The sequence below is a fragment of the Erigeron canadensis genome, chromosome 6 (assembly GCF_010389155.1).
Source record: "Erigeron canadensis isolate Cc75 chromosome 6, C_canadensis_v1, whole genome shotgun sequence".
Lineage (NCBI taxonomy): Eukaryota > Viridiplantae > Streptophyta > Magnoliopsida > Asterales > Asteraceae > Erigeron > Erigeron canadensis.
In genome coordinates this window covers 28928619-28940938 of record NC_057766.1, presented here as the reverse complement: position 1 = coordinate 28940938, position 12320 = coordinate 28928619, and the positions used below count along the sequence as shown (strand labels likewise).

Sequence of the window (12320 nt, the reverse complement as noted above, 5' to 3'; positions counted from 1 at the left end):
TGTAACACCCCAATATTTTAAGGTAATAGAAAATTAACCTTTTTTGTAGTTTTGATATTAAATTAATTTCCTAGTATTTTGTTTTGAGAGAAGGGGTTAATTTAGTTGGAACTTTAGTGGCTAGCGGATATTAAACCCACAAAAATAAAGATGGAACGTGGCAAATGGGTAGAGTGTCTAGCCACTTTGTGTTGATGAATCATAATTTCATTATCTCCTTCCTCTCAAATCCTTCTTTTTTCAAATCCTCTAAAATCTTCCACTTCCTTCTAATTCATCAAGGGATTTCATGCAATTTCACCCTCCTAGATCAAATTAACCAAATCAATCAAATAATAAGCAAAGTGAGAACTAGTGGTGATTAGCGAGGGGCCAAAATTATCAAGAAAGAAATGAAGAAAATCTGGAAATTTCAATTGTGTTTTTGTCTTTTGAGGTAAGGTTTCCCTAAATTATTTAATTTCAAATTTTAGGGTTCTTGATTTTAAAATTAGGGTTCTTGGCTAGAAAAATTGGAAAATTTTGATATCTTGGGAATTTTGATAAGGAACCCTAATGGAGTTATAAGAAGAAGCATGGGGTCAATGCATTTGAGTTTTTATAATGAAACCCCATAGTAATAGACCTTATGTTTTAGGGTGTTTGTCTAGAATCATATTATGAACTTGAAAATGGAATTTTGTGGGAATGCTTTAAGAGCCAAACACCATAATGAATAAAGTTTATGATGAAATCAAGTAGATGATTTTGAAAGAGTTGAGTAATGAAACTCATAAATATATAATTTGTTGTATTATGTATAGGTGGTGAAGATCATCTAATTGAGCCTTTAACCATTGTATCTAATAGCCAAGTTTGAGATGAGTGTATATGCATATAATCATGTTCTTGTTAATAGAGGTCATAGGTGGGTAAATTCCTATGACCCATTTGTTTGATTGGTTGTGAGAACTAGTAGGTGGGTAAATTCCTACTAGTCAAGTTGTTTGTATGAGCTAGTAGGTGGGTAAATTCCTACTAGCCAAATTGTCCATGGCCATGTTGAAAATGAATTGTGATGAATTCTATGTTTGTGATTGATATGAATGAAATGGCTATCTTTGATAGGCTATATGTGGTGTTTGATGCACATTGTTATGATAACTTGATTATGATTATATGCATATGCATTCACTAAGCGTAAGTTTATTCTTTTAGTTGTTCATCTTTTTATAGGTAGTTTCGATAGTAAGAACAACTTGTAATTTGCTAGAAGGTTGAAGTTGGAGCTTTTGGTGCATAGAAGGTAGTGGACCATTTCATGGAGAAATGGTATTTGGTAGAACCCTAGTTACTCCTCTCATTGAACCCTTTGCTCTTGGTACAAAGTTTATGTTTTGGACATGTTTCATATGTAAGAATTTCAGTAATATGATGTGTCTTGGGTCATTTGAAACTTGATGTAAAGTTTGACTTTGGTTATTTGGCAAAACGGGTAAATGACCCATTTCGTTGTAAATTGTGCACTTGATCAAATAAAAGCTTTTGGAATGTTGAGTCATGTGTATTTAACTTATTTTGAAGTTTGTCAAATTGATTTAAGGTGTGAAAATGAGTTTGTAAGTTTGCAAGTAATAATTTGGAAATTATTTTTCTGATGTACCAGTTAGTGCTGCCTACCACAATCTGGTGAGACTCACTAACTGGAGGATTAAGGTCAAGTGAGTTCTAGTGCTGCCCACAACATATGTGGTGAGGCCCACTAGCTGAAATTTTGTTCAGATACGATTTTTGGTGCTGCCCACTGATTATGCGGTGAGGCCCACCGGTAAAAAAAAAAGCCGTATTTTTCTTAAATTGAGTCAAGTCGTTACACTAAGAATATCAATTATTGTTATGATATGCATGTGACATTTGATTGTGTTGATATTGCTTATATGGATCCATGTAATGCGTTAAAGTACAAAAGTGAGTATGTAGATATGGTGAGACGCTCTCATAAGCTACATGTAATAGTTCTTTGTGCATTGCCTTCCTTCGTATATATAAATGTATGCAAGTATATTCATTAAACATTCGCTTACTTTTTAGTTGTTTACCTTTTTATAGGTTGTTTTAAATGAGTGAACTAAGTTCTTGTGGATTTGAAGTTGTTTAGAAGTAAGTGGCATCAAGATGATATTTGAAATTTATTTTGAAAAGTTAAAAAAATATATTTGAAAGTGAAAAGCTTAAATGCTTCTAACCTGTGCGGACAAAGTGGCGACGTTGTTAATTTGGTGGTAATGACGATTCTAGGTGATGGTGATGATATCGAGTGATGTATATATTGATATATAAATGTAATTGATGATAATAACGAAAATATTTTTTAAGATAAGAAACTAAGCCAATTGGGTTGATGACCCATTGGTAAGATCTTTGACTTTGGGATGATCCATCTGGATTCAAGTCCCACGTTTCATATTTGTGGGGTGGATTAATAGTGGTTTTTCGAGAGTCATGGTTTACAAGCATACGTGTAATTTAGGAGTAGAAGTAGAATAAAATGCCATTCAAGAAAAATAAGAAACTAATATTGTAATTAATTCATTAAAAATAAGGAAAAATGATCCGTACTGCAGACTTTACCTAAACTTAAGTACTGCCACATTAAAAGAGTTACAGATTAAACCTTTGAATTTAATAAACATACATTACCCCTGAATTTTACATAAACCTTTCCTAATATTTACATAACCCCTGTTTTACTTAAGATAAATACTACATGATTTACCTAACTTTAGAACATTTAGAAGGTAATAAAAATAAATATAAGTTTGGATCAATTTGGATCAATTTTACAAAATAAATGATTGAAATTAATTTTTTTAGTCAAAATTTATAAGTTTAAAAAGCATAGATATACAATCGAAAAGATATGATTTTGTCAAAAGGAAAAAAAAAAAAGACTATTCAATTATCTTTCTCTATCTATCTTCTCCTTTCTCCCTCACTTCCTCCTGTCCATTTCAAGTCCATCTCTCTCCTCATCATATCTACTTACTTCACAACAAAAACCTTTTATACATACATACACACATATATACGAGTAATATATATACATACATATATATATATATATAAAGTTTTGATCTTTAATGGATCTATAGATCTGAACTCACAAATAATTTGCTCTTATCTCATTTTGATCTGAACCCACAATTTATTTTCACTAGTAGCTCAACCCCAGATAAAAAGTTGCAAACTTTGTACTGTAAGTTGTTTTTCTCATATTAATTGTATATATTTATATACATTTATGCTTATATAACTGTATAAATTTGTTATCTTTTTCAACTATTCTTTAATGGGTGTTTGTTAATTTTCAAGGTTGTTACTTACCATTCTTCATTTTGACAAATTGATAGTCTTTGTTCAAAATGTTGACCAAGAAAATTGATGTTTGACAATTTGGCCCTTTTTAGTTTTTTGTATTTATTAGACCTTTGACTTTATTTTTTTTTGATTATATATTTTTAGTTTTGATTATTTGTGTTGTGAATGATTATTCAACAGTGAAAAGGAGATAGCTTTTGGGGATAGATATATATATTACTAGGATTTGTTTACATCCAAATTTTTGGATGTTGAGAAATGAGGGATGTTATCAAAGTTGATAAACATTTTAAAAGCCTGCTGGCTACCATCATCGGACCGTTATGATAATATCGGTTCGGATGGTTTTGGCAGGCAGGAAGGTCTACTTTGGTATAAGGATTTTGGAAAACATATAAATGGTGAGTATTCAATGGCAGTAGTTCAAGCAAATATGTTGCTTGAAGATCAAAGTCAAATTGAGTCAGGCTCGTTGAGTCTTCTTGATTCCGGTCCTTATGGGACCTTCATTGGAGTTTATGATGGTCATGGTGGACCCGAAACATCACGTTACGTCAATGATAATCTTTTTCAGAATCTCAAAAGTGAGTGATCAATCTTATTTTGGTTAATGATAGTTTAAATTTGGGAAAATGTTATGTTAATAAGAACCAAGTTTCACAATAGTTCCACCTAAGTCGATCAAGTCACGTTTTTTCAATATTGCGATCTCAATTTTAGTTAAAAGTCTTTTAACCAACATGTATCACTGGTTATATATGTAAACTTGTCGATTGTGTTAAAAGGCTGACGCGGCATGCCAATAATGTGTGATATAAATGGTCAGCTATACTTGTGGCATTATCAGGCCATGGTAGCTTTTTTACATAAAAGGCACGTCATGGTAGCATGTGTTAGCATGTAATAGTAATACTACATGAACGTTGATTTTTCTAATTAAAAAACACAATATTGATAAAAAGAAGTTGAAACATGGGCGGTTAAGATTTACGGGTAACCTAGGTGGAACAACCTTGATAGTTGGTTACTATCAAATGACATTTTCTCTATGAATTTCATTACAGTTTTGATTATTCATGAATGTAATATGTAAATCTGTAGGATTTACTTCAGAACAAAATGCAATGTCTATGGATGTGATTCGTAAAGCGTTTCACGCTACTGAAGAAGGGTTTGTCTCAATTGTTGCGAAGCAGTTCATGGTAAAACCACAATTAGCTGCTGTTGGTTCGTGTTGTCTGGTTGGAGTTATTTGTAATGGAACCATTTACATTGCTAATGCTGGTGATTCACGTGCTGTTTTGGGAAGAACTGTGAAGGCAACTGGGGAAGTTATTGCTATTCAGCTCTCTATGGAACATAACGCGAGCATAGAGTCTGTTAGACAAGAACTACATAGTTTGCATCCTGACGATCCGCAAATTGTAGTACTAAAACATAACGTATGGCGTGTGAAGGGGCTCATACAGGTGTGATTTGTCTGTCCATGGTACTTTACGTGTTAGTAACTAGTAGTTATGACCAACCAGAATCTTATAATCAGCTGCAGTAAAATGGGCTACTGTAATACTAAAATGACCCAAAAAGACATTCTTGTAAAAATTAAAGTAATGTCATGTTTCCGAGCAAAAGGCTCTCAAGTCTCAAGTTAGAATAAAGGACAAGGTAAATCTATTCTACACTTTGATAATTGCTTTTGTTGCATCTCGGCTAATATCCAAAACTTATTATTTGTCATAAATAACAGGAGGTGATATATGCACAACAAAAGTTATGCATACACAATAAATAGTTGTGCTTTGACAAATTTACTCTTCCTTTACTGGGAAAACAAAAGATATAGTAATTGTAAGGGTAAGTATGTCCATACACAATCATTTGTCGTGTATGGACAGCGTTTGTTGGGTACATATCAACTCCATAATTAGTGAGACGCTAAATATGAGCAAGCATGATATTCTTGTGAACTTCAGTGATGCATATTGACAGACTACAGTAAAAATCTTTCAAGTTAGAATTTACAAAGGGTAATACGATAATTTTATATTAACGCTGATTGCTGTTTTTGTGGTGTTGTAGCTAATATATAATATGTGGCTTCTACTAATAGTAATAATCAGATTGCTCAATAAAAATAAGCAACAACTAGCATTATTAAGATTTTAGATGTTTATCATTCCTAATTTGTTTCTCATTGTTTGGAATTTTGTTACAGATATCAAGATCTATTGGTGATGTATACCTCAAGAAGGCAGAATTTAACAGGGAGCCATTGTATGCTAAGTTTCGTCTTCGTGACCCAATTCGAAGACCCATACTTACTGCTGACCCATCAATATCTGAACATGAAATTCAAATTGGGGATCAATTTCTCATATTTGCATCTGATGGTCTCTGGGAGCATCTTAGCAACCAGGATGCTGTTGATATAGTTCAGAATCACCCACGTCATGTAGGTCTCTGTACTTTGCTAATGTGCAATTTTTGAATAATATAAGCCTCGTACAATGATTCACATGCATTTGCTGTTTCATGATTTGTCCGATATATATGGAGGTGGCAACATGGGCAAGTTGGGTAACGAGTCAACATGGGTTTTTTCTGTAATACATGTTGGGTTGGGCTGACCTCAAAACACTTCTTTTGCTCTTTCTCTTTGTGTATTTTTAATTTTATCTTACAAGCAGTTAACCAATTAATGATGATTACAAAATATATATCATTACAACATTCTAATTATTTTAATAAAGCAATGTGAAAGGTTGTATGCAGTGAAACTGTCTATTGGCACCGGACTTTCAACCCGATCGACCTAGTGACCCAAATAGAATCATTCATAAAAATTAGGCATCAGATTGTCACCTTTCCATATTAAACTTTCTGTCTGTTCTTTTAACTTTGGCAATGATTAAAGTTCTTTACTGCCCTTGGAATTTCAAGACAGTTAATAGATGGATAACTAAATATGGATTAAGGATCGCTGGTGGTTTATGAGTGATTTAACGAGCATAATCTGGTTTGTATGATGCAGGGAATTGCTAAAAGACTGGTGAAGACTGCTTTACAAGAGGCAGCAAAGAAGAGGGAGATGAGGTACACAGATTTGAAGAAAATCGACAGGGGAGTAAGGCGTCATTTCCACGATGATATAACAGTTGTAGTTGTTTTTCTAGACTCGAATCTAGTCAGTAAAGCAAGCTCGTGGAAAGGCCCTACCCTGTCTCTCAGAGGCGGTGGCGTCAACCTTGCAGGGAAAACTCCGCCAGCGCCACCATCGACTGCTTAGGATCACGGAGACTGATATCAGCCACCCTTTTTCTTGATTCCTCTTCCATGTCCTTAGATGGATTCAAGTGAAGGTCATAATTTCCCATCTCTAATTTTATGTATAATTTAACACGTTAGCTTTGGAAAATCGATTATTTTCTTTGTGGGATTTGAAAACCACCCAACCCTCGCCCAAACTTCTTACAACCACCATCCACCACTACTTGGTCCCATGTCAGAAGAGGAAGATTGTCCATTGTCCCTTGCCCGGGAATGGAGGAGAAGCAAGACAACTGAACATAAAACACAAATAAATAAATGCAGAATCTTGAGAAAATAGAGAAAGAACTCGAAATGTGGTTATGGAAAGAACCCTTGGAAGCTCGTGGTATGTAAATCTTGTAAAACTTGTTTTTAGAAATTTGATATTTTTTTTTACCATCTGCCATCTCATTTTAATTGTTTACTGAATTCCCTTTCTCATATTTCGTGTACCCAGTTTGGGGGTCTGATGTCCTTTTTTGTTCTTGTATCATATGAATATGACCCATTCTCGTATCACCTTTCTTTCAAACATCAGTTAAGCAGGTTTGTTATTTATTGTATGTCGCGTTACCCATCTATATGAAGTGCAAATTGGAGACATGCTTAATTTACTCGATTGTTGTGACTATGTGTAGTGTGTTGTAAAGCGTACAAAACTATCCAATGGGCACAAAAAACTAAAACGCAACGCGACTATAATTGACAACTAATATTCTTACAACGTTGCATGTTCAATCGCGAGGGATACTTAAGTCATCGTACATACAAAGGCTCATCTCTTCGTCAACGACTTTTCCCTCATCATCAACATGAAAAACCAAAGTATCAGCTTCTAAACATCTCAAGCTTGTGCTTTGAAATGATACACTTTCCATGTCTACATGAAATCTTTGAAGCCTAACTCCATCTAGGCTTACCGAACTATCATGATCGGATGCAAGATGATCACGGATTTCAGATGACCTATCGGTGGTACGTGCTGCTAGAGGCCGTGGCTGCAGTTGGCGTCGGACGAAGCTATTGGCTGACCAGAGAGCTGCCTCTAACTCTTTGTATACTTGAGTCATGGTTGGCCTTTCTTTGGGCTCTTTTACCACACATCTTAGGCCCAATAGACCCATTTTAAGCATGATATCCATGTTGCATGGTTCCATTAAAAGATTTGTATCCAATATTTCTTCAACATTGCCTCTCTCAAGATGAGGCCTTGCCTATGTTTGAACCAAAAAGAGTAAGTACATTAATTTAATTAGTTACACTTAACCCGCCAGTGTTTAAACAATTTTTTTTATCCAAATTATGGTAAGATAGAAAGTCAAAAAAAATAAAAATAAATAGTGTTTGTATTTAGCTCTAGGTTTTATGGGCCTGGCAAGACTAAAATTAAGCTTAGTGAAGAACCAATCCAAATCGAATGGTTTCAAATTCAATATAGATACGATATAGATCATAATCTGTATCACTATGATAAAACTTCATTAGTTAGAGAACCAAAGATTTATGCAAACCATCTCTTCTATGAAAACTTTAACTTAGTAGTCAGATGAATATTTATTATAAAACATATATTTGCCTGATACAAATAAGAACAAATTAGCAAGCAACAACACGTGACAGTTTTGCGTCAAATTTTCTAAGACACAGTGCATATGTATGACTGTATGAGCACCCTCAGCAGAACATTGCGATATAAGATGTTGTCTTCTTCTTTTTAATTTATTATACATAACGAATTATTTCCAAAAACTTTGTTTTATAGTTTCATTTCATGTCATTTGGTATTGTTTTGTTTGGTTTGATTTTGACATTCAGAAACCAACAACCAACTTATAGTCTCCAGTTATAGACATCTGTTTTCGTCCTATTTGACCCGGTTTTAAGGTTAAATTTGATACTTTCTGTTTTCAAGTACCTGTTTGACGACTTAGTCAAAACGACAATGGTATTTTTGGACTTTGGTAATTAAAATATATTGCGGGTGAATATGAAAGACAGGTAAGTTTCCTTACCCATTCTATAATGTGATAGCCAGAGCGACTCCGATTTGAGTCAACAGCAGGCCGAGCCGCAATGAGTTGTAAGAGAATAACTCCAAAGCTATAAACATCACTAAATGGGCTCAAGTGGAAGCTAGTACAGTATGCCGGGTCAAGGTAACCCGGCGTGCCTTTAATCTGGCTACTAACATATGAGTTGTCTCCAACTGGTCCAGATCTTACTAGCCCGAAATCTGATACTTTAGCCTCAAACCCCTCTCCAATGAGAATATTGCTCGGTTTTATGTCTCTGTGGATAATGCTCGGTTTAATCCCTTCGTGCAAATGAGCTATGCCTTTAAAGCCAAAAAAATATTGAATGTAATAGTGTAAATTTTCGTCGATTTTGTTTGGTTTTGATTGCATATAAAGAGATGTACTCACCTTTAGCAGCTTGGATGGCTATGTTTACTCTTTGCCTCCATGTTAAGGGTACTCTTTCCCTGCCTTTTAACATTTATCTTGATCATGGTTATGTATCAAAATACTTATATGACATGACAAAATTGCTAACAATAATTAACAATTTTTTGACTTAAACTTACCTGCTATATGTTCAAGCAGCGAGCCATTTGGGACGTATTCATAAACCAATATTTGTACTCCCTTAGTTCCTACATTCAAAATTCCAAATAACAAAACATATATTTCAATCAATGTTAAGTTTTAGAGTTAAGAATGTAAGATATGATGATGTTTTACGTACCGGTTTCTTCACAATAGCCAACTAGACCAACAAGATTCCGATGTTTAACCTTAGAGAGTAACCTTACCTCTATTTGAAACAGAAAAAAGGTTTTATAAAAGAATAAAAAAATCTAGAAGCATGATCAAAGGTTATTTGTATAGGGGTTACCATTTCGGAATTCATGTTTGCTTGTATAGGAATCATCACGCGCCCTCTTTATGGCTAGGGTTATGTTTCCTTCAAACGTTCCTTTATAGACGTTTCCAAATGCACCAGATCCAATCAGATACTCTTTGGCAAAATTGTTTGTAGCTATTTCAAGCTCTTCCACTTGAAATTTCCTTAGCATTAGTTCATTAGCATCCATCTTATCTAATATAATACTCGTATCATACAAAAATCTATAATTAATAACATATATATCACAACTAAAATGAGTGTTTTCATACAAATTAAAAACGTCTTATCTTACTTATATAAGCGGATAGACTTACCATTCTTATTCTCAATGTATCGCTTGAATCCTGCTAAAACCTTCTTTTTATTACATAAACATAACACGAGGGCAACAAATACGATGATGCTACAAACAACAAGAGTTACCCATAAGTACTTGCTATTCAGGATCGAATGTTGAAGGTTTTCACTAGAAGGTGGCGGTGTTGGCTGTGACAATGAAGACACCGTTTGGTTATCCGCCATTAGTGACTTAAATTTGTGTTTCTTTTTGAGGAATCAAGAGCTAAATTCCAATGAGTTCGATGCTCCTTTTTTTCCCTTTAAGTTGTTTGTTCTTGTTCATGAAGAACTTGAAGCAAATCGATATGGAAAGAGATAGGGTATTGGAAGCATTGTGGTTTTTTCCCATTTTTCTTTCTTAAGCCGGCAATTTAAATTATATCATGATGTTTTCATTCTGTCTTATTGTAATGTTTCTTATTCAAATATATGTAAGCATGTTAGAATTGAATAAGATATATGTGTGATATAGAAAATACTTGGCTTTAAGTCTTTAACATATGTTCCTCTTTTTATTCACTAAATATATGTATATCTTGTATCCCATTCATGTGAAGTTTACAAACTTTCACATGGAAGTATATTTGATGAATACAAACATGGGAAAGATGGATCATGATATATTTGTGTATATGTAATGTATGCCATGTTTATATAATCATATCACAGTGATCAACACAGTACATACTACCTCCAAATAAGGGGTAGGAAAAGGTATATCAAAGTATCAAAGTGTAAAACTCTGTATCACATTCACACATGTGTCATTTCTTCGTAGCAGAACCAGGATTCAAAAGAACTCGTATTTCAATTTTTTTTACCCGTAGCACCAACTAGTAACATAATATTTTCAAAACAGTTTTACACTTGTGATCAGTAGTGATGCCACTGTCATTGCCAAAATCTTTTCTATAGTGTCAATCATGAGAATAACTTCCTCAAAAAAAGCACAAATTTACGTTTGATGACTAATCATTCTCACACATGCATCATAAGACATAGTTTCCCACTTATCTTTGACAAGTTTTGAACCTATGATTTATAGCTTTTATCTGTAGGCTCATAAGATCACATGGTGATGGTACCAGTTGATCTATGATCGACTGGTGAGTCATTATAATCTATATTTTTACTTTTATTGAAATTAAAAACATATAGTAAAATCGATGTAGTGTTTATGTATGTTCTTAATTAGTTATGACATCTTTTGACCAAGTCGTTTCTCATCAGGACGGCACACAAAACAAAAACAGTAACAATTTTCATTTGATCTATATATGAACTAATAATTTTCAGATTATTACGTAATACGTACTATATTTTATTATCAGCATGTATTAATTGACTCCCCTGCTATATTCTTTGTTCTTAATTCTGTATATGTAAGTGAGACCAGAACAAAAATTTGTCATATTCAACAGAAAAATAATCAGACTTTACCTAATCTTAGTTACTGTCACTTTAAAAAAAATTACAAATTAAACTTTTGAATTTGATAAACATACATAGCCCCCTAAATTTTATATAACCTCTCCCTAAATTTTCCATAATCCCTCTGCTTAACTAAGATAGATACTGCATGCTTTACCTAACATTTTTCCTATTCAATAATATTGAGATAAAACCTCATCCACTTACTTGTATACACTTTTATGAAATTTGATAAATATAATTTGGAGTTTACTATTCTAGCCCTTAAACTATGGCTAAGGCGCAGTATATTACAATATTGTATTTCAAAGTTGAAATTTATTTTAAAACGATCATTATATTCATATATAACATTTTACTGTATGTTGTTCATAACTTAAAGGGTATGATTAGCTAAAAGCCTAAAACTGTATATATTCGTTTTATTTGAAAGTTTCAAATTTCAATACCTTATAGAAATGTGTGGCAATTGGTTATCCAACGTTACACTTGATTATATATGAATTATTAAAGTTTCAAACCAGAAAAAGTCTTCACCTTTGATAATGTCCGTGAAGTTAATCAGTTATATATCAGTTAATGATTTAGGGTCAAAGTGATTGTGACGCTTTAATACGCTGCCCATGAGTTGCCACTTGCTAAACGAGCCTTTTACATATTGTACATAAAATTATAGGATAAAATAAGTTGCGTAATTTTAATGTTGTATTTGATTTACAATATATATATATATATATAATACATATAATGTGGTCAAAGTACAAAAAAAAAATTGTAAACAAAGTCTAATGTTATTGATCCGGTCACATAACACGACCACAATCTATGAATTCAAAATATTCAATACCACTAGACACTACTTTAGAATTTATTAATCGTTTATATCATATTAATAGTATTAATGTGTGAGAAAGGATGAATAAAATAATGTGGTTTCATGATGAGCTAATAACGAATCAGACTTGCCTTGGTGGTGT

At 33.2% G+C, this 12320-nt stretch overlaps 2 protein-coding genes across 2 annotated transcripts; one reads left to right on the top strand and one right to left on the bottom strand.

Annotated features, from left to right (window-relative positions):
• Positions 1-3052: 3052 nt before the first annotated feature.
• On the top strand, positions 3053-7198 carry LOC122603140 (probable protein phosphatase 2C 46). The gene is made up of 5 exons (XM_043775762.1): positions 3053-3235; positions 3538-3941; positions 4459-4826; positions 5573-5809; positions 6389-7198. The coding sequence occupies exons 2-5, from the start codon at positions 3623-3625 to the stop codon at positions 6641-6643; spliced, it is 1179 nt and encodes a 392-aa protein (XP_043631697.1). The 5' UTR covers positions 3053-3235; positions 3538-3622; the 3' UTR covers positions 6644-7198.
• A 202-nt stretch (positions 7199-7400) lies between these two features.
• LOC122604640 (probable serine/threonine-protein kinase PBL11) lies at positions 7401-10095 on the bottom strand. The gene is made up of 6 exons (XM_043777514.1): positions 9888-10095; positions 9562-9765; positions 9251-9319; positions 9090-9152; positions 8679-9001; positions 7401-7880 (listed from the first exon to the last, which is right to left on the bottom strand). The coding sequence occupies exons 1-6, from the start codon at positions 10093-10095 to the stop codon at positions 7401-7403; spliced, it is 1347 nt and encodes a 448-aa protein (XP_043633449.1).
• Between the last annotated feature and the right edge of the window lie 2225 nt (positions 10096-12320).